At 49.2% G+C, this 22,259-nt stretch overlaps 1 protein-coding gene across 7 annotated transcripts in view; it reads left to right on the forward strand.

Moving 5' to 3' along the window:
• Positions 1 to 703: 703 nt before the first annotated feature.
• The window catches only part of GRAMD1B (GRAM domain containing 1B), a 194,437-nt gene continuing 172,881 nt past the window's right edge, over positions 704 to 22,259 (forward strand). For all 7 annotated transcript variants that reach the window (XM_038753327.1, XM_038753328.1, XM_038753329.1 and 4 more), the window contains exon 1: positions 704 to 1,098. In XM_038753327.1, the coding sequence (XP_038609255.1) occupies positions 704 to 1,098 (395 nt within the window). The remainder of the gene's footprint in view (positions 1,099 to 22,259) is intronic.

Genomic DNA, 22,259 nt, shown 5'->3' on the forward strand with positions numbered 1-22,259 from the left:
CTCTGGGGCGCGGGAGTACAGTTACACTAGCGGTTGCTGCTTGCAAACGCCCGATCCCCTCCAGAGAGGAGCCCCCATCCCCTGCTCCTCTTTCCCCCTCCCCCCTTTTTTATTTTATCCGGTGTCACTGCTTCCCCCCCCCGCTCCCCGTCTGCTTTTTATTTTTTTTCTCTGTCTCTGTGCACCCTCCCCTGCAGCTCCGAGTCGGCTCGGCGCCCCGGGCTCCGGCAGCCCGGTAGGGGCTGAGCTGGCAGCGCAGCCCCTGGGGGCGTTGCACCGCCGAGCCTCCGCTCGGGCATAGACGCAAGCGGGCGAGCGAGAGCAGCGGAAGAAAAACAAGAGAGCGAGCGAGCCAGCCGTGGGGGAGTCCCAGGAGGGCACCCGGGCGGCTGGCAGACTCCAGCCGGCGCCGCCCCCGCCCCCGCCCCAACCGGGCCAAGGAGGTCGGGCGATCCCCGGCGCCGGGGGCGCAAAGTTGGCCCCGGGGCAACTGCCTTCGCCCGCCCCTTCCTGGGCTTCCCTCCCCCGCCCGGCGCACTCCGGGAAGGAAAGTTGCTCTTCCTCTTTGCAGCGCGGCGGGCACGCGTTTCCAAAGACTGAGGGCGGGCCGTGGGGCCGGAGCCGGGGGGAGGGCCGAGCCGGACCGGGGCTCGGAGGCCGGCGGGAGGGAGTGCCAGCGGGAGATAGTGGAGCGCCGGGCCTGATGCCAGCGGCCGACATGACCGAGAGCCTCCAGTTGCCCGCCCTGCGGGTGCCCCAGCAGCCACCGCAGGGGCCGGAGGGGCGTCCCGGCCCCAGCCCCAGCCCCGCATGGTCCAGTTCCTCCACGCCCACGCTCCGGAGAAGACGCCCCAAGATGCGCCACTCCCAGGACGTCCAGGACCCGAGCGGGGAGGGCGGGCTGGGCCGGGACTCGCCCACGCACTCGTCCCCCGGCAAGGAGTTCCTGCAGTTGCCCTCCATCGAGATCACGCCGTCCAGCGACGAGGACGCCCCTTGGTCCAGCTGCTCCACGCCTAGCGCCTCGCCCCGCCGCAAGCGCTTCCTTCTGCGCAAATGGCTGCGGGTGCGGGAGCGGAAGGAGCTCAGTGAGAGCAGGTACGTCCCACCCGGGAGGGCCGCCCCGACGGGAGTACCCAGGTGGGCCTCTGGCTGCCCGCCGCCGGGCTTCTCCTTCCTCCCATCCCCTGGTCCATCAAGAGGTCCTGGCGGAGCGGCTGCGGGTCAGGACCTGGGCCCCTGCCTGTTGGATGCGGAGGTGGAGGTACCATCTTCCAGAGCATCCCGCGGCCTCCCCACCTCCCCAGGCAGTGGCGGGGATTCTCCTGCCGTCTTCTCGGTCTTTGAGGCCGAAGCTCTTCCAAGGAGGGCGGGTGGCCTGGCTTCTGGGTCCCCGGACAGCTATCAGTCTATCTCAGGGTGGGATGGTGGGAGCTGATGTGGCTCGTTCGAAAGCTGAAACCCTGAAGGTTGGTTAACAGAGGGAACGAACACACTTTGACCCCTGGGGATGTTTGGGCAGGGTCCTCCAACCTCCCCCCGGGGGCGGGGGGATGTCACACTGGCCCTCTGGGCTTTACCCAAGTGTTTGGGCCACATTGCCCGAGGCAGGAACTTGGAACCTTCCCTGGGTTCCCCTGCACTCATCCCACTGAAAATTCCAGACCATCTTCCCTTCAAAGTGTGGAGCCCGAGCTCCCAGGATGTGCCTGGAACACCACTCCCTGCAACCCCTGGCTCAGCTCCACACTCCCGGCCTTGATGGGACTGGATTTCTCCCTGTCCCAGAAAGTCATTTCTTCCCAGTCTGCCTTGCAATTAACTCCTCCTGGTGTGTTTTCAGTGGGATCAGTGAGACAGGTCTGGTCTGGGGAAACAGCCACATGACTCCCTCACCCTTATGGGAGCTAAGCTTGAGCCAAAGATTCCTTTGATGGTTTGCATTCTGCTTATGGGTCTAAAGAGAGAGCCTGTTGCCCGTGAAACTTCTCCGTTGTCCCTGAGGACAAACTGGCCAGAGGTGCTCTTAAATTGTAGCTGAAGAGAATTCTATCGGTTGAGCATCTTCTGAGTGCAGTGCACTGTACTAAGCAGTTGGGAGAGGGAGCAGGAGCATTTGTCCTCCAGAAAGTATTTCCTGGTCTAGAGGGTGGCCTGCCACTACTTTGGGATACTGAAGGAAGGCGGTGGGACTCCCTCAGTCAGAGGACTTTCTGAGCTGGGGAGATGCTGGTGACCAGGGATAATTTGGTACAGGGAATGTAAGGAACTGTCAGCATCATTTGTGGGGATCACTGAAAATCTGACTTGGATTTTCAGTTTTTACTGAGCCCTCGCAGGCTGTAATTACTTATTAGTCGTCTTTAGTAAGCACTGGGGTAGACAAAAATACTTAGATCAGATCTAGTCCTTGTCTCTCACAAGGCTCCTACTCACAGTCTAAGTGGAGAATTGTAAAGGGGGTCAGTGGGCTCTTTGGGAAGGGGAGTCATGGCAGAGTCAAAGGGAGTGGGAAGTAGGCTCTCGGTACAGTTCTCAGGAGAATAATTATTGTGGTCTTCGTTAAATGCTTACTATGTGCTGAGCACTTCACTGAGGTAGCACTGAGGTAGAGAGAAGATAAACAGGACCGCCACTCTCCCTGTCCCACATGGGGCTCACAGTCCAAGTGGAAGGGAAGACAGGTATGGAATCCCTATTTTTCAGATGAGGAAATTGTGGCACAGAGAAATTAAATGACTTGGCCAAGGTCACACCTGATGGCTCCTGAAGCCACTACCGATTCTCATAACCTCACTCCCAGACTAAGCCCCCCTTTTCCTCAGCTCCCCCTCCCCTCCCCATCACCCCGACTCGCTCCCTTTGCTCTACGTCACTCCCCGCCCCACAGCACTTGTGTATATATGTACATATTAATAATTATAATTCTGTTTATTTTTATTAATGATGTGTATATATCTATAATTCTATTTATAATTCATTCATTCAATCGTATTTATTGAGCACTTACTATGTGCAGAGCACTGTACTACAGCGCTAATGATGCTACTAATGCCTGTTTACTTGTATTGATGTCTGTCTCCCCCCTTCTAGACTGTGAGCCCATTGTGGGCAGGGTTTGTCGCTATATGTTGCTGAATTGTACTTCCTAAGCGCTTAGTACAGAGCTCTGCACACAGTAAGTGCTCCATTAATATGATTGAATCAATGAATGAATGAACCTCATGGTGCCACACTGGAAAAACTGGTGGAGGTAGGGGGGGTGCCTGCCAGACTTCTCTTTGCTCCCTGGTGAGTTGTCTCCCACACAGAACATCCCATCCAAGGCACCTTGTCTCTGGGGGAGCTGAGGGAGGGCACAGCCAGCTGAGCCAGGTTGGAGCTCACCCTGTCCAAGCTTAGGGGCCTTCATCTCCCCATCCTGAGTTGAAACTAGAACTCAATATGAAATTGCCAGGAGCCTATCTCTCGTGATTTGTGAGGTCTCAGTGAGATGTGTAGGACCAGTTGCCTGAAATTGAAACCTGAGGGAAGAGGTTGGAACTTTCCCAGTTTTCTTGGCAGTTTCCAGAGTCGGTGAGCTGGGAAGCAAGTCCCCATGTGCTGTGCTGAGAGTTCTTCAAGTTTTATGTGGATTTGATTGTAGCAATGTAGTCTGCCCTTCAGTCAGTCAGACTGTACCGAGCATACTCAAAGTGGGTCTCCCTGTACAGTGGGCTTGGGTCCTTGTTAAAGGTCAGCTTTCAGTCAGACAGGGGAAAGATAACAAAGAAAATGCAGAGTACCAGGGATATGAAACTTTGTCCCGATAGGCGTGGTCATGAGAAAAAAAAATCAGGGGAAGGAGTGGATTGGAAATGTGTTTAGGATTAGGTCTTGTCTTGTTTTATGCTGTCGAGTTGTCTCCGAGCCATAGTGACGCCATGGATACGTCTCTCCCAGAACACCCCACCTCCATCTGCACTCGTTCTGGTAGTGTATCCATAGAGGTTTCTTGGTAAAAATAGGAAGTGGTTTACCATTGCCTCCTTCTGCACAGTAAACTTGAGTCTCTGCCCTCGACTGTCTCCCATGCCACTGCTGCCCAGCACAGGTGAGTTTTGACTTGTAGCAGATTGCCTTCCACTCGCTAGCCACTGTTCGAGCTAGGAATGGAATGGATATGCCTCTGCTTGACTCTCCCTCCCATAGTTGAGACTGGTAGAGTACTGGAAACTTTCCCAGTGTGACCTTGAAAGGGGTTAGGATCGGGCAGTGGTAGTAATTGATCATCCGTAAGTAGTACTTACTGAGTGCTTACTGAGCATGGGGCACTCAACTAAGTGCTTGGTAGTAGTTTAGTGCACTGAATTAGGTTCTTCGGTGGGGTCAATAAAGAAGAGCTTCATGGAAGAGACATCCTTGAGGGTTACAGCCTGAGTTCATCTAATCCAGTGGAGGAAGCAGGACACTCCCAGGTGCTAATTCTGTGCCCTGGCTTGGGATTCAGAATCTTCCCCCTGACAACTGCTCACCTGGTTCCCTGCTTCCTTCCAGTGCCTCATCTCAGCCTGATGGCAGTTGGTTGTCTTCACACTCCCTCATCCTGCCACTGTGGCTTTGGCACCTGGTTGCTGTCACTTGGGACCCTTCACCAAAGAGACTGTCATGCCTTGATTAGGGTGACCAGCTGGCCAGGCCAGGGCCTCCTCTGACCCTACTTATTTCCCTGCTGCCAACCATTCTGGTGGAATGGTTTGTTGAACCAATTGTGATAACTGTGCATAATTTACATGATGAATTCCATCCAGTCAATGCTTGGTGGTCATAATGAATGGGCAGGGAACGTATAAGCTAATTCTGTTGTATTGTACTCTCCCAAGTGGTTAGTACAATGCTATGCACATAGCTCTGAGTAAATGCTGTTGATTGATTAATAGGCTTCAGGCTGGATCTGAGCAGCCATATTTACAGAGGCCCTGTTCACCCCAAATGGGGAGGAGTTAGAAAAACTTCCCTAAACTTTGTCTGTCTCTTCAGTCTTACACATGGCTCACCAAAGTACTGGGCCAGGTGAATATCTAGCCTGTCCCATGGATAGGATTTTACCATAGGAAGCTCCGTATCACCTCCTTGGGGCAGGAGAGGGGGAGAGGAGGTGACTAAAGCATTTGACAGGAGGAGGGGGCCCAAGGGTGTTGTTCCTGAGAAGCCTTTGTGGAGGGCAGCCATGACAGGAACAGGTGAATTGTTTAGGGAGAGAGAGATCTCACCACTAACAAGGGATGTGGTTTACAGAAGCCTCTGCTAGAAATAAAAACCGCCGAATGAGGTTGAGGGTGTCTCTCTTCCCTGCCCCTGATCCTGCCTGAGTCAGAGAAGTTAGTCCAGCCTCTGAAGGGTCAATGTTGGGACAGTGTCTGCCAGGAGCTGGGTGTGCTTACCCTGCAGGCTGGAGCAGGGTGGGGGACAGCCATTGTGGTATTCAGAGATGACCATCATTGCCTCAGTTTCTATGCTTGTCAGTGCTATGGGTGTTCATAGCAATATTTCCATGAAGGCTTCCTGATGGAATCAATCAATCGTATTTATTCAGTGCTTACTGTGTGCAGAGCACTGAACTAAGCACTTGAGAGAGTACAGTATAACAATATAACAGACCCATTCCCTGCCCACTCCTCCTCCCCCTCCCATCACCTTACTGTAGGGGTTCCTCAAGGGTCAGTTCTTGTTCCCCTTCTGTTCTCCATCTATACTCACTTCCTTGGTGAACTATTTCACTCCCACAGCTTCAACTATCATCTCTACGCAGACGACACCTAAATCTACATCTCCTCCCCTGTTCTCTCTCCCTCCCTCCAGGCTTGCATCTCCTCCTGCCTTCAGGACATTTCCACTTGGTTGTCCACCTGCCACCTAAAGCTCAACAAGTACAGGACTGAGCTCCTTATCTTCCCTCCCAAACCCTGTCCTCCCCCTGACTTTCCTGTCACTGTGGACGACACTACCATCCTTCCCGTCTCACAAGCCCTCAACCTAGGTGTCATCCTTGACTCAGCTCTCTCATTCACCCCTCACATCCAATCTGCTACCAAAACCTGCCGGTCTCACCTCCACAACATTGCCAAGATCCGCCCTTTCCTCTCCATCCAAACCACTACTCTTTTGGTTCAATCTCTCATCCTATCCCGACTGGATTTCTGCATCAGCCTCCTTTCTGATTTCCCATCCTCCTGTCTCTCTCCGCTTCAGTCTATTCTTCACTCTGCTGCCCGGATTATCTTTGTACAGAAATGCTCAGGGCATGTCACTCCCCTCCTCAAAAATCTCCAGTGGTTGCCTATCAACCTTCACATGAAGCAACAACTCCTCACTTTCGGCTTCAGAGCTGTCCATCACCTTGCCCCGTCCTACCTCACCTCCCTTCTCTCCTTCTACAGCCCAGCCCGCACACTCCGCTCCTCTGCTGCTAACCTCCTCACTGTGCCTCGTTCTCGCCTGTCCCGCTGTCGACCCCTGGCCCACGTCCTCCCCCTGGCCTGGAATGCCCTCCCTCCACACATCTGCCAAACTAGCTCTCTTCCTCCCTTCAAAGCCCTACTGAGAGCTCACCTCCTCCAGGAGGCCTTTCCAGACTAAGCCCCCCCTTTTCCTCTGCTCCTCCCCTCCATCACCCCCACTCCCTCTGTGCCATACCCCCTTCCCCTTCCCACAGCACTTGTGTATATTTGTGCATATTTATTATTGTACTTTATTAATAATGTGTATATAGCTATAATTCTATTTACTCTGATATTATTATTATTATTATCCTGTCTACTTGTTTTGTTTTCTGCCTACCCCTTCTAGGCTGTGAGCCCATTGTTGGGTAGGGACTGTCTCCATTTGTTGCCAATTTGTACTTCCCAAGTGCTTAGTACAGTGCTCTGCACACAGTAAGCACTCAATAAATATGATTGAATGAATGAATAAATGCCCACAGTGAGCTTACAATCTAGAGGATCTTCCTGATTGCCCCCCGTCCACCCCCAGCAGTCAAGCATGTGGACTTGGAAGCATGTGGGTAACCCAGCCTCTGAGACCTTCAGTAATACAGTATCTCAGGCTGTAGACAAAGGAAACAGTGGTGGTGGGGGGTTAGTAGGGGAGAGAGGGAGAGTGTGTGTACATATCTGTTGCACACAGTGCTTTCTGCAGTTTGGGGAGCTTTTCTGTGGCCCTGTGTTTATTTCTCCTCTGCAGAGGTCCAGCCAGTCTAAGCTAGACTGGTGAGGCAAAACACCTGTTCGGAGCCCCCTTATTTAGGTGGGCTAGGGAGAAGGGGTCTGGGAGAGGGGAAGCACGCAGCTCTAGAGCTGGTGTAAATTGGTGTATTGGTGTATTTCTTCCATGACCTCCCCCAGAACCCCAGTTTTTGTCAGAGGATTGGGCAAGAGACATCAGGGAGGCATCTTTGAAATTTGCTATCCAGGATCAGGATGTAGTTCTATGAGGGCCATTTCTGTTGGGTGGAAATTCATCTTTCTTGCAAAGGACTTAACATGGGTCCCAAATAATCTCTCCCCAGGAAGTGAACAGGGCCAAGGATGTAGCTGAGTTGTGGACTGTGGGAAGGAGCAGCAGCAACTTGGGGTTACACAATCAGAAAGGTGGTTGCTCTGTTAGAATAGCAGTTTTGAGAATAATAACAACCCAACAGGCAACCGCTCTCCCCGGCTTTAAAGCCTTATTGAAGGCACAGCTCCTCCAAGAGGCCTTCCCAAACTAAGCCACACTTTTCCTCATCTCCCACTCACCTTCTGTGTCCCTGACTTGCTCCCTTTGTTCCTCTTCCCTCCCAGTCCCAAAGCACTTATGTACATATCCGTAATTTCATTTATTTGTATTGATGACTGTCTCCCCCACTCTAGACTGTGAGCTCATTGTGGGCAGGGAGTCCCACTGTTTGTTGTTGTACTTTTCCAAGCTCAGTCAGTCCTCTGTACACAGTAAGCGCTCAATAAATACGATTGAATGAATGAAGGATGATGATAAAGTAGTAGTGATGATGATGATGGTATTACTTGGACAGAACGTGAGCAAGAAGCAGAATTGAAAACAGCTTCAGGTGCTCTAGAGAACAGATGTTCAGCAAATGATTGTTCTTGTGCCCCTATGTCCTCCAGTCACACCTAGGCACACATAAATTTCACCATCAATAGCATCATTTTAGCCCTTGAAAGACAGCTTTGTGGGGACAGGTTGTTCTTGTGCAAGGCTTAAAGAAGGACCAGGGTAAGGTCACACAGCAATCCAGGAGGGGTCCTTGATAATGATCTGATGACGTTTTCGGACACGAAGGTGCTTGACGCTGGTCTTTCAAGCCTCTGAAAGTTTCCTCAGAAGATTGGGCAACCTCCCATCTCCACTTGCCTCATCTCTCCTGTGCCCTCAGAGCCCCAGGCAGTGTTTCACCACTGTGCTGCAGCTGACTGTGGTCAGGACCTTGACTTCAAGGTCAAGTCATTGCGGGGCTGAGGCAGGGTGAACAAGGACAACAGATCAACCTGTTGCCCTTTTGTTAAGTGTGGGGTTGGGTTGAAGTTGGGGGAGGGGTGCTTGGGAGAGACTGCTGAGAAGTTGTGTCCTTTTCCTCTGATCTCACAGGACCTGGGCAAAGCCTGATTGATTCAGCACCCAGGAAAGGTAGGTGGGGCATGAAAATGGGATTCTCTGACATGCACCATGCCCCAAATCAATGGTATTTATTGAGCACCTACCATTTGCAGAATACTGCACTAAGCACTTGGGAGGGTACAATATACAAGAGTTGGTAGAAATTTTCCTTGCCCACAATGAGCTTACAATCTAGAGGGGGAGAAATAAATTGATGTAGATAAATTAGGGATGTATACAAAGTGCTGTTGGACACTTAATCGATGGTATTTATTGAATGCTTACTTTGTGCATGGTACTGTACTAAACACTTGGCAGAGAACAATGCAGTACATTAGGCATGATCCCTGCCCACAAGGTGCCCTGCCCCAGTACAGCTAGTGGTTTGTAGGCCTGGATCATCTGCATCTTTTGTGGCCTGTTCCTGCTTGGGTTCCCCAACCCCAGCAGAGCCTGTCCCCAGGAATGCTTCAGATCCAGGGGCTGAGCTAAAAGGAGCTGGAATTTGCTAGGAAATGAGTTTTCCTCCCGAAGGGTGGATTTCAAGCTGTGGATTTCCGGGCCCCAGGTTTGGTTGTGAATATTATGTATGTGGTTTCTGGAAGGGGCAGATAGACCCTTAGGCTCTCTTTTCCAGAATCCAGAAATTCTAGAAACCTGAGAAGCCATTTGATTCGGAGTTCATTAGCCTTTTCCTGGAGAGCCCCTCTTCTAGAGGAGAGTATTTTCTTCAGCAAGCCTGGAGAAATGTTGGATTCTGAGATGATAATAATAATTATGGTATTTTTTAAGCACTCACAACGTGCCAGACATTGTTCTAAGCACTGGGGGGATACAAACAAACTGGGTTGGACATAGTCCCTCTCCCATGTGGGGCTCACAGTTTCAGTACCCATTTTACATATGAGGTAACTGAGGCACAGAGAAGTCAAGTGATTTGCCCAAGGTCACACAGCAGACAAGTGGCAGAGCCAGGAATAGAACCTTCTGACTCCCAGGCCCATGATCTATCTAGTATACCCTGCTGCTCTAAGGTGGAAAGATGGAGAGTGTGCTCTCAGCAACCCAGGTGGGACAGGCAACTAGATGATGCAGGCAGAGTGAAATAAATAAAACCTCATTGCGGGTTGCTTGTTCATACCCAATCCCCACCCTCAATGGGGACTCTTGGAGTAGTGATCAGGAGTAGCAACTGGTACTGGGGAGTGGGCACTGGGAAATGGAAAAGTCAGGGGTATTGGGTCATCTTTTGCTAACCACCGATGTAGATAGGGATGGCCTATTACCTCTGTTGGAAATAGAATCCTGGGCTGGAGGCAGGGCTGGCCCTACTCCACTGGCTAATTACGTAATTTGCCAGAGTGCTATTCTTTGTTTGACTTTTGCTTCACATCCCTCTCTTTTGCCTGTGGAGCTCAAATGCCTTCACCTGGCCTTGGTTCTTATTCAATAGGATGATGAGCGGGCATTCTTTAAAAACACTGATCTAGTCCATTCCCTTGCTTTCTTTCCAGACAAAAGAGGGCTTCATTTGGTTTATAAGATGACCCTTCCCCTGGCCCTTCTAGCCCTCTTCTCCCCTCCACGTGCCCCCATACTGTCACAGAAAAGGAAATCCTTGTTTCTGGCTCACCTTCCTTTGCAGATGGGGCTTTCCTGTTGATTAACCCAACTCCCATTTCTTCTTGTTCTGGGCTCCATGGATCTTGTAAACTGCCAGTAGCCATTCTGTAGAAGAGCACTAGCAAAAAGAATGGTGATTTGGGTTGGTTCTTCTGGGTCCTGAAGGTGACTTCCTCTAGAAGTAGTAATAATGAAAATAATAATAACAATAATAGTAATATCTGTTAAACGCATACTATGTTCCAGGCACTTTGCTAAGCCCTGGGTTAAGTGCAAGATAATCAGGTTGGGCAATGTCCCTGGCACACATGGTGTTCACAGTTTAAGGGGCAGGGAGAACAAGTATTTAACCCCCATTTTACAGATGAGGAAACTGATGCCCAGAGAAGTTAAGTGACTTGTGTAAGGTCACACAGCAGGCAAGTGGTGGAGCTGGATTGAGAACGTAGGCCTCCCGGTTCCTACTGTGTGGTCTAACTATTAACAATAATGATGGTGTTTGTGAAGCACTCATTATGTGCCAGGCACTGTACTAAGCCCCAGGGTGGATACAAGCAAATCAGGTTGAACCCGGTCCCTGTCCATGTGGGACTCACAGTCTCAATCTTCATTTTACAGATGTGGTAACTGAGGCCCAGAGAAGTGAAGTGACTTGCCCAAGGTCACACAACAGACAAGTGGCAGAGTCAGGATTAGAACCCATGACCTTCTGACTCTCAAGTATGTGCTCTATCCACTGAACCATACTGCTTCTCTCATTAGGCCACACTACTTCTCTCCTGACTTGTAACTCCAGTTTGCTTTCCATGAAACACCAATCAGGAAGAGCAGCAGACATCCTCTCCTCTCACTCTGTCCTCCCTATTGGTGGACCTAAGAGAGCCAGGTGAAGAAGGATGGAACAGCTTTGGTCAGTGCATCCTATTGCTCTTTTCTGCCTCAGAGGTAAACTCTTGCTAGGGACAAGCCTCTGGACAGAGGAGTTACGCCCTAGGTAGACCCATTGGAAAGATGGGCCCTTCCCCAGCAGGATTACCTTACTGGAGTTGGGGGTCCTGAGAGATCAATCTACAGGGTCAGAAGGTCACTGAGACTGTGGCAGTTTAATGGTGTCTTTAATAAGGAGAATGGCAAAAAATGGTCCAAGAGAGGATACCATGGGATATGTTTTGCTGGAGTTCCCGTGACATGGAAATCCATTTCACTAAATTTGAGTGTAAATTCCTTACGCTTCTCAAGGGCAGGGTTTGCCTCCACTTATTTTGCAGTCTCTGAAGCATTTAGTACTTTGTGCTCTGCACACAGTAAATCCTCAATAAATACTATTGTTTGATTGATACTAAGGTCAGTACTTATTTAACAACATGAACCCTAAGCAGTAGGATCAGACTACCTCTACTCAACAGCTGGACAAATTCCTATGATGCTAGGGTCCTGGGGGGAGCTCCTAGAGGTGACATCCCAACTGTGCAGAGAAGAAACAGGGAGCTCTGTGTTGGATTTGCTTGTCTTTTATCTATCCCAGTATTTGGTACAGTGCTTGGCACATAGTAAGCACTTAACAAATACCTCAGTTATTAGCAGTAAGTAGTATTTTTAAGAGGTACTGTTGCTCCCCATTTCCCTCCCTGATCTTTCACCTGCTCCTTTTTGGAAGGGGTAAGAAAGTGAAGCTTCTTCCCTCAATTCACTACGCAAATACACAGAAGCTTTCAGGGCTGGGCATTCTGTCGGTGCTCACTGATGAACCTAAGCCATGCCAGCTGCCCTTGGCCAGTCAGGAGCTTCTTTGGAGCTGGTCTGGTCTGAATGGGCTTTCCAAATCGTGACCCAAAGCTTCTGTTCCTCTGGAAAAGAGAACAGGATGTTCCCCCTCCCAGTGACAGTTTTGAATGATGCTTTGAATTTTAGAGCGGCAGTTACCATGGCAACAGGATATCTTTTGCTCACCCAGCTTTCACGTTGGGGGCCACTACTGGCTCCCGCTTTGGGCTCTTCTCATATGAAACATTGGTGGCGTTTGTTGTGAGCCTAAGTGGTAGCTTAGGGGCCAGTGGATGGGGCCGGGGCTGGAGCCCCCTCCCCAACCTCCCTCTGCCACAGCTAGACCCAGAAAGAAACCAGCTAGAATGTCCCTAGAGAGCCAGCTTGATTACCCCTTTCTCCTCTCCTGGGGTGGGAAACCCGAGAAGGTTTTGTGTTTCCTGTGGTTATGCTGTCCTCTCTCCGATCCCTCTCCGCAGCTGCTGAGACATCTGTTGGCTTCCAGAGTAATTGCTCCCCCTGCAGTTCTTCCACTTGTCTCTGCCCTAGCAGAGAGTAGGAAGGATAAGGACAAATCAGACTGGCCTGGGGCCCCAACGTCACAGGGGGAGTGCTCCTAATTGAAACCAGTGGAAAGCAGTGTGATCTAGTGGATAGAGCATGGGCCTGGGAGTCAGAAGAACTTTGGTTTAATCCTGGGTCTGCCTCTTGTGACCTTAGGCAAGTCAACTTAACTTCTCTGTGCCTCAGTTACCTCATCTGTATAATGGAGACTACAAGCCCAGGGGACTGTGTACAACCTAATTAGGTTGAATCTACCCCCAGGGCTTAGTACAGTGCCTGGAACATAGTAAGTGCTTAACAAATACCATAGAAACAAAAAAACAAAAGAAACAAAAACCTACAAAAAATCCAGAGAGATTCTCTTGTGCTTACTTAGTACAGTCCTTGGCACCTAGTAAGCACTTAACAAATGCCACAGTAATTATTATTATTACTATTCGATTCCTAAATCTCCACATCAGCCAGCAGCTTCAGCCTTCCTCCATGTCTCAGCAGTCACCATAGCTTTTCTCCCACTGCACCCAATCTCAGAGAGCTACCTCTATGAGGCAAAGGGTTGAGTCCACCCAGGGGGTGGGGGCTGGGGCAAGGATAGAGGGAGAAGGAGACACAGAGAGCTTGGTCCTGCTGGCTCTAAATATTAAAGAATGGGCAAAAGGAAAAGAGCAAAAATAAGCTGTTAATGTGCAGTAGCCTAAAGCATCTGGCTGTGAATGATCTTGGCTTGGATGTTTAAGGATTGGTTGAACTGAAATCGCTTACCAGCAGTCCCTAGCAACTTCTTTTTAAGCTGTTTACCCTGGCGACCTGACCCAGATGAATTTCCAGGAGTCAGTGATCTGGTTGGTGGATAATCCAGACCTCTGCTTCACTGTCTTGGTCTGGCTGCTTGATTTGGAACTGTTAAACCCCTCATAAATTCCCCTGCCAGGAAGAGGGCTGGAAGTTCCACTTTCTCACTTAGCAGCCCTGATAAGACTGGAGATGGGGGGAAGGAAGCCTGGGAGAGAAACAGGCCATATCCAGTAACCCATTTGTGGCTTTGATAGCAGAGGCAGTTGTGTAATGGGCAAATTTTTACCCAATCTCATTCCCAAGCTCCCTCATAATAATAATAATGATGGCATTTGTTAAGCACTTACTACGTGCAAAGCACTGTTCTAAGCGCTGTGGAGGATACAAGGTAATCAGGTTGTCCCACGTGGGGCTCACCGTCTCAATCCCCATTTTCCAGATGAGGTAACTGAGGCTCAGAGAAGCTAAGTGACTTGCCCAAGGTCACACAGCAGCCATGTGGGGGAGCCGGGATTAGAACCCATGACCTCTGACTCCCAAGCCTGGGCTCTTTCCATTGAGCCACGCTGCTTCTCATACCTTGTTGATGACATGCCCACCTGCCTTGGCTAGTGCTACCCTCTGGTGGGCAGGGCAAATGCAGCCACACTGGTTGCCCTGCAGAGGCAAAGAAGAGATCAATCAGCCTTAAGATATAATAATAATAATAGTATATATTCTGTGTCAAGACTGTGCTAAGCACTGGAGTAAATATGGAGATAATCAGGGTGGACATAGTACCTATCCCTCATGGGGTTCACAGTCTAAGGGGAAGGGAGAACAGGTAATGAATCCCCATTTTACAGTTGAAGAAACTGGGGCACAGAGAAATTAAAAACTTCCTCAAGATCCCCGTTCACTTCCTCCCCTACTTCGATACCCTCTGCCTTCCCCTCTGCCTTCAAACATGCCCATGTCTCTCCCATCCTAAAAAAACCCTCTCTTGACCCCACCTCACCTTCTAGTTATCATCCCATATCCCTCCTACCATTCCTTTCCAAACTCCTTGAACGAGTTGTCTACACTCGCTGCCTAGAATTCCTCAACAACAACTCTGTCCTCGACCCCCTCCAGTCTGGCTTCCGTCCCCTTCATTCCACAGAAACTGCCCTCTCAAAGGTCACCAATGACCTCCTGCTTGCCAAATCCAACGGCTCATATTCTGTCCTAATCCTCCTCGACCTCTCAGCTGCCTTTGACACTGTGGACCACCCCCTTCTCCTCAACACGCTATCTGACCTTGACTTCACAGACTCCGTCCTCTCCTGGTTCTCCTCTTATCTCTCCGGTCGTTCTTTCTCAGTCTCTTTTGCAGGCTCCTCCTCCCCCTCCCATCCTCTTACTGTGGGGGTTCCCCAAGGTTCAGTGCTTGGTCCCCTTCTGTTCTCAATCTACACTCACTCCCTTGGTGACCTCATTCGCTCCCACGGCTTCAACTATCATCTCTACGCTGATGACACCCAGATCTACATCTCTGCCCCTGCTCTCTCCCCCTCCCTCCAGGCTCGCATCTCCTCCTGCCTTCAGGACATCTCCATCTGGATGTCCGCCCGCCACCTAAAACTCAACATGTCCAAGACTGAACTCCTTGTCTTCCCTCCCAAACCCTTCCCTCTCCCTGACTTTCCCATCTCTGTTGACGGCACTACCATCCTTCCCGTCTCGCAAGCCCGCAACCTTGGTGTCATCCTCGACTCCGCTCTCTCATTCACCCCTCACATCCAAGCCGTCACCAAAACCTGCCGGTCTCAGCTCCGCAACATTGCCAAGATCCGCCCTTTCCTCTCCATCCAAACTGCTACCCTGCTCATTCAAGCTCTCATCCTATCCCGTTTGGACTACTGCACCAGCCTTCTCTCTTATCTCCCATCCTCGTGTCTCTCTCCACTTCAATCCATACTTCATGCTGCTGCCCGGATTATCTTTGTCCAGAAACGCTCTGGGCATATTACTCCCCTCCTCAAAAATCTCCAGTGGCTACCAATCAATCTGCGCATCAGGCAGAAACTCCTCACCCTGGGCTTCAAGGCTCTCCATCACCTCGCCCCCTCCTACCTCACCTCCCTTCTCTCCTTCTACTGCCCAGCCCGCAACCTCCGCTCCTCCACCGCTAATCTCCTCACTGTGCCTCGTTCTCGCCTGTCCCGCCGTCGACCCCCGGCCCACGTCATCCCCCGGGCCTGGAATGCCCTCCCTCTGCCCCTCCGCCAAGCTAGCTCTCTTCCTCCCTTCAAGGCCCTGCTGAGAGCTCACCTCCTCCAGGAGGCCTTCCCAGACTGAGCCCCTTCCTTCCTCTCCCCCTCGTCCCCCTCTCCATCCCCCCATCTTACCTCCTTCCCTTCCCCACAGCACCTGTATATATGTATATATGGTTGTACATATTTATTACTCTTTATTTATTTATTTATTTTACTTGTACATTTCTATCCTATTTATTTTATTTTGTTGGTATGTTTGGTTCTGTTCTCTGTCTCCCCCTTTTAGACTGTGAGCCCACTGTTGGGTAGGGACTGTCTCTATGTGTTGCCAATTTGTACTTCCCAAGCGCTTAGTACAGTGCTCTGCACATAGTAAGCGCTCAATAAATACAATTGATTGATTGATGGATACCAACCCTAAATGTCCCCGTTTGTCTCCTGGGGGGAAGAAGTGTGGTTTCAGAGTGACTACAGCATATTTTCCTTCCTCTCTGTCTGAGTACCCTTGGGTAAGCCTTTCCATTTCAGGAGAAGATTGCAAATTCTCATTTCTAAAATGCCCCAACATCCAAAAATTCAGACACCAGTTAAGAGGGTTGACTGCAGAATATAATGTTCCAGGTCATTTCAGTAGAAGAACCATAGTAAATGGTCATTATGTGTTTTAGATGGACTGCTCTTTATTGTTTTGTGTATGTTCTTTAATATTTATATTAGATATTCAAAACATTTTAGTATAGTTTCATCAGTTTACTTTTTTATTTTTAATGGTTTTTTTCATGGTATTTGTTAAGCACTTTACTATGCATCAAGCACTGTTTTAAGCACTGAGGTAGAAAAAAATTAATACTTGTTTTCCCTCTCCCTTAGACTATGAACCTCGTGTGGGACAGGGACTATGTCCAGTCTGTGTATATTGTTTCTACCCAGTGCTTGGCATATAGTAGGTACTTAACAAATACCGCAATGATTATTACTATTCAGATCCTAGTCTGAACCACTCCTCCCCACAACTTAAATGCCTAAAAGCCCCAGTCCCCCACAGGGCCAATCCCTTGGCCCTAAGGATCTTTGATAGTCTACTTCTAGTGATAATCAAAGAATGAATGGCTGAAATGCAGGTATCACTAGATCCAGAAAGTTATACATTTGGGTTTCCCGAACATGCCCTATGGATTGAGCCAATTTCTTGCCCAGTTACTTTTTCACTAGATTTTTTATCTTCCTTTCAAAGCAGAATCAGCAGAAGCAAATTGAAAAGTGGACTCAAACTCACCTTTTCTCCCTCTTTTGATCCAATTGTGGCTGTTCAGAAATGAGCTGGACCAGCCTGGAAAGAGGACTGAGGGTTGGGAATTGGGTTTTGGTCCTGGTTCCATTCCGTTTTTGCTGGGGCAGACCACTTTACTTCTCAGTGCCTCAATTTCCACAACCCATGCAAGGTAACTGAAATAATTGATGAGAAAGGGCCCTGAGCTCTGGTAAATAAAGGGTCAGTCAAAATCCGTAGTATTTTATGTATCACCAAAATAGTAGAATGTTAGATAGAATATAATAGAATTACTAAACCAAAATGTGTTTAGGAGACACTAAAGGTCCCATAAGAAAAAGAGAGTGGTGGGGGTGTCACTGGATTCTATGTGAAATCCAAAGAAACTTTGATTCTTATCCAGGAAATCTTAGCCTCAGTTATATCTCTGTGTTCTACACTATGCCCATGTGCATGTATTAAGCTGTAAGAAGACTTGAATTTGTCAGGTGTAAGAGTAATTGTGGGCTTTTTTCATGGTATTCGTTAAGCTCTTACTAAACAATGGGGTAGATATAAGCTAATTGGGATGGGCACAGTCCATGTCCCACATGGAGATCACAATCTTAAATCCCCATTTTCAGATGAGGTAACTGAGACACAGAGACGTAAAGAAATAATTGCTCATTCATTCATAATTATTCATTCAATCGTATTTACTGAGTGCTTACTGTGTGCAGAGCACTGTACTAAGCACTTAAGAAGTACAAGTCGGTAACATATAGATACGGTTCCTACGCAACAACAGGCTCACAGTCTAGAAGGGGGAGACAGACAACAAAACAAAACATGTAGACAGGTGTCAAAACCATCAGAATAAATGGAATTATAGCTGTATGCACATCATTAACAAAATTAATAGAATAGTAAATATGTACAGGTAAAATAGCATAATAAATCTGTACAAATATATACAGGTGCTTTGGGGAGGGGAAGGAGGTAGGCCGGGGGGGATGGGGAGGAGGATAGGAAAAAGGGGGCTCAGTCTGAGAAGGCCTCCTGGAGGAGGTGAGCTCTCAGTAGGGCTTTGAAGGGAGGAAGAGAGCTAGTTTGGCGGATGTATGGAGGGAGGGCATTCCAGACCAGGGGAAGGACGTGGGCCAGGGGTCAACGGTGGGACAGGCAAGAACGAGGCACAGTGAGGAGGTTATTGGCAGAGGAGTGAAGGGTGTGGGCTGGGCTATAGAAGGAGAGAAGGGAGGTGAGGTAGGAAGGGGCGAGGTGATGGAGAGCCTTGAAGCTGAGAATGAGGAGTTCTTGCTTGATTCATAGGTTGACAGGCAACCACTGGAGATTTTTGAGGAGGGGAGTGACATGCCCAGAGCGTTTCAGGCAGCAGAGTGAAGTATAGACTGAAGTGGGAAGAGACAGGAGGATGGGAGATCAGAAAGGAGGTTGATGCAGTAATCCAGTCGGGGTAGGATAAGAGTTTGAACCAGCGAGGTAGTGGTTTGGATGGAGAGGAAAGGGTGGATCTTGGCGATGTTATGGAGGTGAGATGGGCAGGTTTGGGTGATGGATTGGATGTGTGGGGTGAATGAGAGAGCAGAGTTGAGGATGACATCAAGGTTGTGGGCTTGTGAGACGGGAAGGATGATAGTGCCGTCTACAGTGACGGGAAAGTCAGGGAGAGGACTGGGTTTGGGAGGGAATATAAGGAGCTCAGTCTTGGACATAATGAGTTTTAGATCGCGGGCGGACATCCAGATGGAGATGCCCTGAAGGCAGCAGGAGAAAGGAGCCCGGAGGGAGAGAGAGAGAGAGAGAGCAGGGGCGGAGATGTAGATTTGAGTGTCATCAGCGTAGAGGTGATAGTTGAAGCCGTGGGAGTGAATGAGTTCACCAAGGGAGTGAGTATAGATAGAAAACACTAGGGGACCAAGAACTGACCCTTGAGAAACCCCAACTGTAAGGGGATGGGAGAGGGAGGAGGAGCCCGCAAAGGAGACTGAAAACGAACAGCCGGAGAGATAAGAGGAGAACCAGGAGAGGCGGGAGCCCGTGAAGTCAAAGTTGGATAGTGTGTTGAGGAGAAGGGGGTGGTCCACATTGTCGAAAGCAGCTGAGTTCGAGGAGGATTAGGATAGAGTAGGAGCCATTGGATTTGGTAAGGAGGTCATTGGTGACCTTTGAGAGGGCAGTTTCGGTGGAGTATAGGGGACGGAAGCCAGATTGGAGGGCGTGTAGGAGAGAGTTGGAGTTGAGGAATTTGAGGCAGCGAGTGTAGACGATTCGTTCTAGGAGTTTGGAAAGGAAGGATAGGAGGGAGATAGGGTGATAACTAGAAGAGGCAGTGGGGTCAAGAGAGAGTTTTTTAGGATGGGGGATATGTGGGCATGTTTGAAGGCAGAGGAGAAGGAACCAATGGAGAGTGAGCAGTTGAAGATGGAAGTTAAGGAGGGGAGGAGGGAAAAGGCGAGAGTTTTCATAAAATGAGAGGGATTGGGGTCCGAAGCATAGGAGTAGCACTTGAGAGGAGGGAGGAGATCATCTGAAGATACTGCTGGGAAGGATGGTAGAGTAGCAGAGAGGGTTGAGAGCAGGGGGGTTGGAGGAGAGGGAGGAGTGACTTTGGGGAGCTCAGACCTGATGGAGTTAATTTTACGAATGAAGCAGGAGGCCAGATCGTTGGGGATGAGGGGTGGAGGAGGGGGAGGAACGGGGGGCCTGAGAAGGGAGTTAAATGTACAGAACTGCTGACGGGGATGATGGGCATGGGTGTCAATAAGGAAGGAAAAATAGTTTTGCTTGGCAGAGGAGAGGGCAGAGTTAAGGCAGGAAAGGATAAATTTTAAGTGAACAAGGTTGACTTGGTGTTTTGACTTTCGCCTGCAGTGTTCAGCAGCTTGAGCATAAGAACGAAGGAGACAGACAGTGGCAGTGATCCAAGGGTGTGGGTTAGTGGTGTGAGAGCGGCGAAGGGAAAGGGGAGCGAGCTAATTGAGTTGAGTAGAAAAGGTGGAGTTGAAAGCAGTAATCTGGTCAATTGTGGTATTTGTTAAGCAGTTACTATGTGCCAAGCACTGTTCTAAGTGCTGGGTAGTTACAAGCTAATCAGTTGGACATAGTGCCTGTCATTCATTCATTCATTCATTCAGTTGTATTTATTGAACGCTAACTGTGTGCAGAGCACTGTACTAAGCGCTTGGGAAGTACAAATTGGCAACATATAGAGACGGTTCCTACCCAACAGCGGGCTCACAGTCTAGAAGGGGGAGACAGACAACAAAACAAAACATATTAACAAAATAAAATAAATGGAATAGTAAATGGAGCTCACAGTCTTAATCCCCATTTTACAGATGAGGTAACTAAAGCACAAAGAAGTTCAGTGACTTCCCCAAGTTCACATAACAGACATATGGTGGAGCCGGGATTAGAACCCATGTCCTCTGATTCCCAGGCCCTTGCTCTTTTCGCTATCAATCAATCAATCAATCAATCGTATTTATTGAGCACTTACTGTGTGCAGAGCACTGTACTAAGCGCTTGGGAAGTACAAGTTGTCAATATATACAGTCCCTACCCAACAGTGGGCTCACAGTCTAAAAGACTACTAGACCATGCAGCTTCTCGCAGCATGGTGACTTGCACAAGGTCACACAGCAGACAAGTGGTGGAGCTGGGATTAAAACTAATAATAATAATAATAATAATAATGACATTTACTAAGCGCTTACTATGTGCAAAGCACTGTTCTAAGTGCTGGGGAGGTTACAAGGTGATCAGGTTGTCCCACAGGGGGATCACAGTCTTAATCCCCATTTTAACTGAGGCACAGAGAAGTTAAGTGACTTGCCCAAAGTCACACAGCTGACAGTTGGCAGAGCTGGGATTTGAACCCATGACCTCTGACTCCAAAGCCTGTGCTCTTTCCACTGAGGCACACTGCTTTCTGTCCACTAGGCCTCTCTGCTTCTATTTTTTAAGCACTTTCTAAGTGGCAAGTCTTGTGATAAGCACTGGGATAGATACAAGGTAATCAGGTCAGAAACAGTTCCTGCCCTAAATGGAACCTAGCAATCTAAGAGGCAGGGAGAACAGATATTGAATCTCCATTTTGCAGTTGAAGAAACCGAGGCACAGAGAAACTGACTTACCCAAGGTGACCCAACCAGCAAGTGGCATAGCCCTGATTACTGGGGCTAAGCAAGATGTGTCTGATCGGAGAACAGACTTTGACCTTGGGGACAGCAGAGCTGATTGGAGACAGCATTCAGTGGTCTCTGACCCTCGTCAGTCTCTGGCCTTTCCAGAGGCTGCTAATGGCTGGAGGGTGGGATTCCACATGTCTGAATTTGAAATAGCATAATCCAAGTAGCCTGCAGGAATGTTGGTGGGTGGCACCTGCCAGAATATGGGACAGAGACAGATTCTGAGCTTGAGATGAGTGATGCTCTTTAGAATGAACAGTAATTAGGAGGTCTGGGTGTGGAGAAGAGAGAGAACACAGAATGAGCCTCTTTGGGGACATGAAGACAGCCTGTCAAAACCTCTCCTTGAGAGCTTTGAAAACCAAAGGGATGAGATTTAAGAGAAAGCAGTTTTAAAGTGCAGAGAGCCACAATGGCTGCTTCACCAGTGTAGGATTTAGCATCATTACCTTGTTGCCCCAAACTCCTCACCTGGCATGGACTCTCCGAGCAGGCTCCTGATCCAGCTGGACCTTCCTCACCTACCTCTGCTGGAACAACTGCTAGGTGGATGGAGATTGTGGGAGGGGAGGAACTTGCCCCTCTGTAATGCCCTACCCTGCCCCTCATGGCCATTTCACCCCAGCAGAGGGTGAGCAGAAGGGGTTTTGGAAGCATGGTCCTCTTCCAGCCTACTGTCCCTCTGCCTTCTGCTGGATCCCCAGAGAGCTTTAAAGAAGGGACAGATTCCCCCCATCGGTCTTGAGTGCTTGTATATTCCCTTGAATTACATTAGATGACCTTTCTAAGGTGCTTCTTGTGCTAGGATTTTATGATTAATTGATGACAATAATGAGAAATGGAAATTGGCTAGGAGGTGGTGGCTGGTTCCTAAACTGGTCTCTGGGACCCATTGATCTGACTGAATCAGTTGCATTTTTTGAGAGCTTACTGTGTGCAGAGCACTGCACTAAGCATTTAGGAGAGTACAGTAGAGTAGGTAGGCACAATCCCTGCCCAAAGGGGCTTTATAGTCTAGACTGGGAGAGATTATTTTTTTTTCCCTATCTGGGAGTTCCAGCCTCATGACAAAATCTTAGGCCATTGATGATAAGCAAGTACTTTGTTGGAGGAAGGGTCAGGGATAGTTTCAGTCACATCACCTTCTCACATTTAGATGGAACCAACCCTGAGAGAGGA

This window comes from Tachyglossus aculeatus, chromosome 11 (assembly GCF_015852505.1).
Source record: "Tachyglossus aculeatus isolate mTacAcu1 chromosome 11, mTacAcu1.pri, whole genome shotgun sequence".
NCBI classification, from domain to species: Eukaryota; Metazoa; Chordata; class Mammalia; order Monotremata; family Tachyglossidae; genus Tachyglossus; species Tachyglossus aculeatus.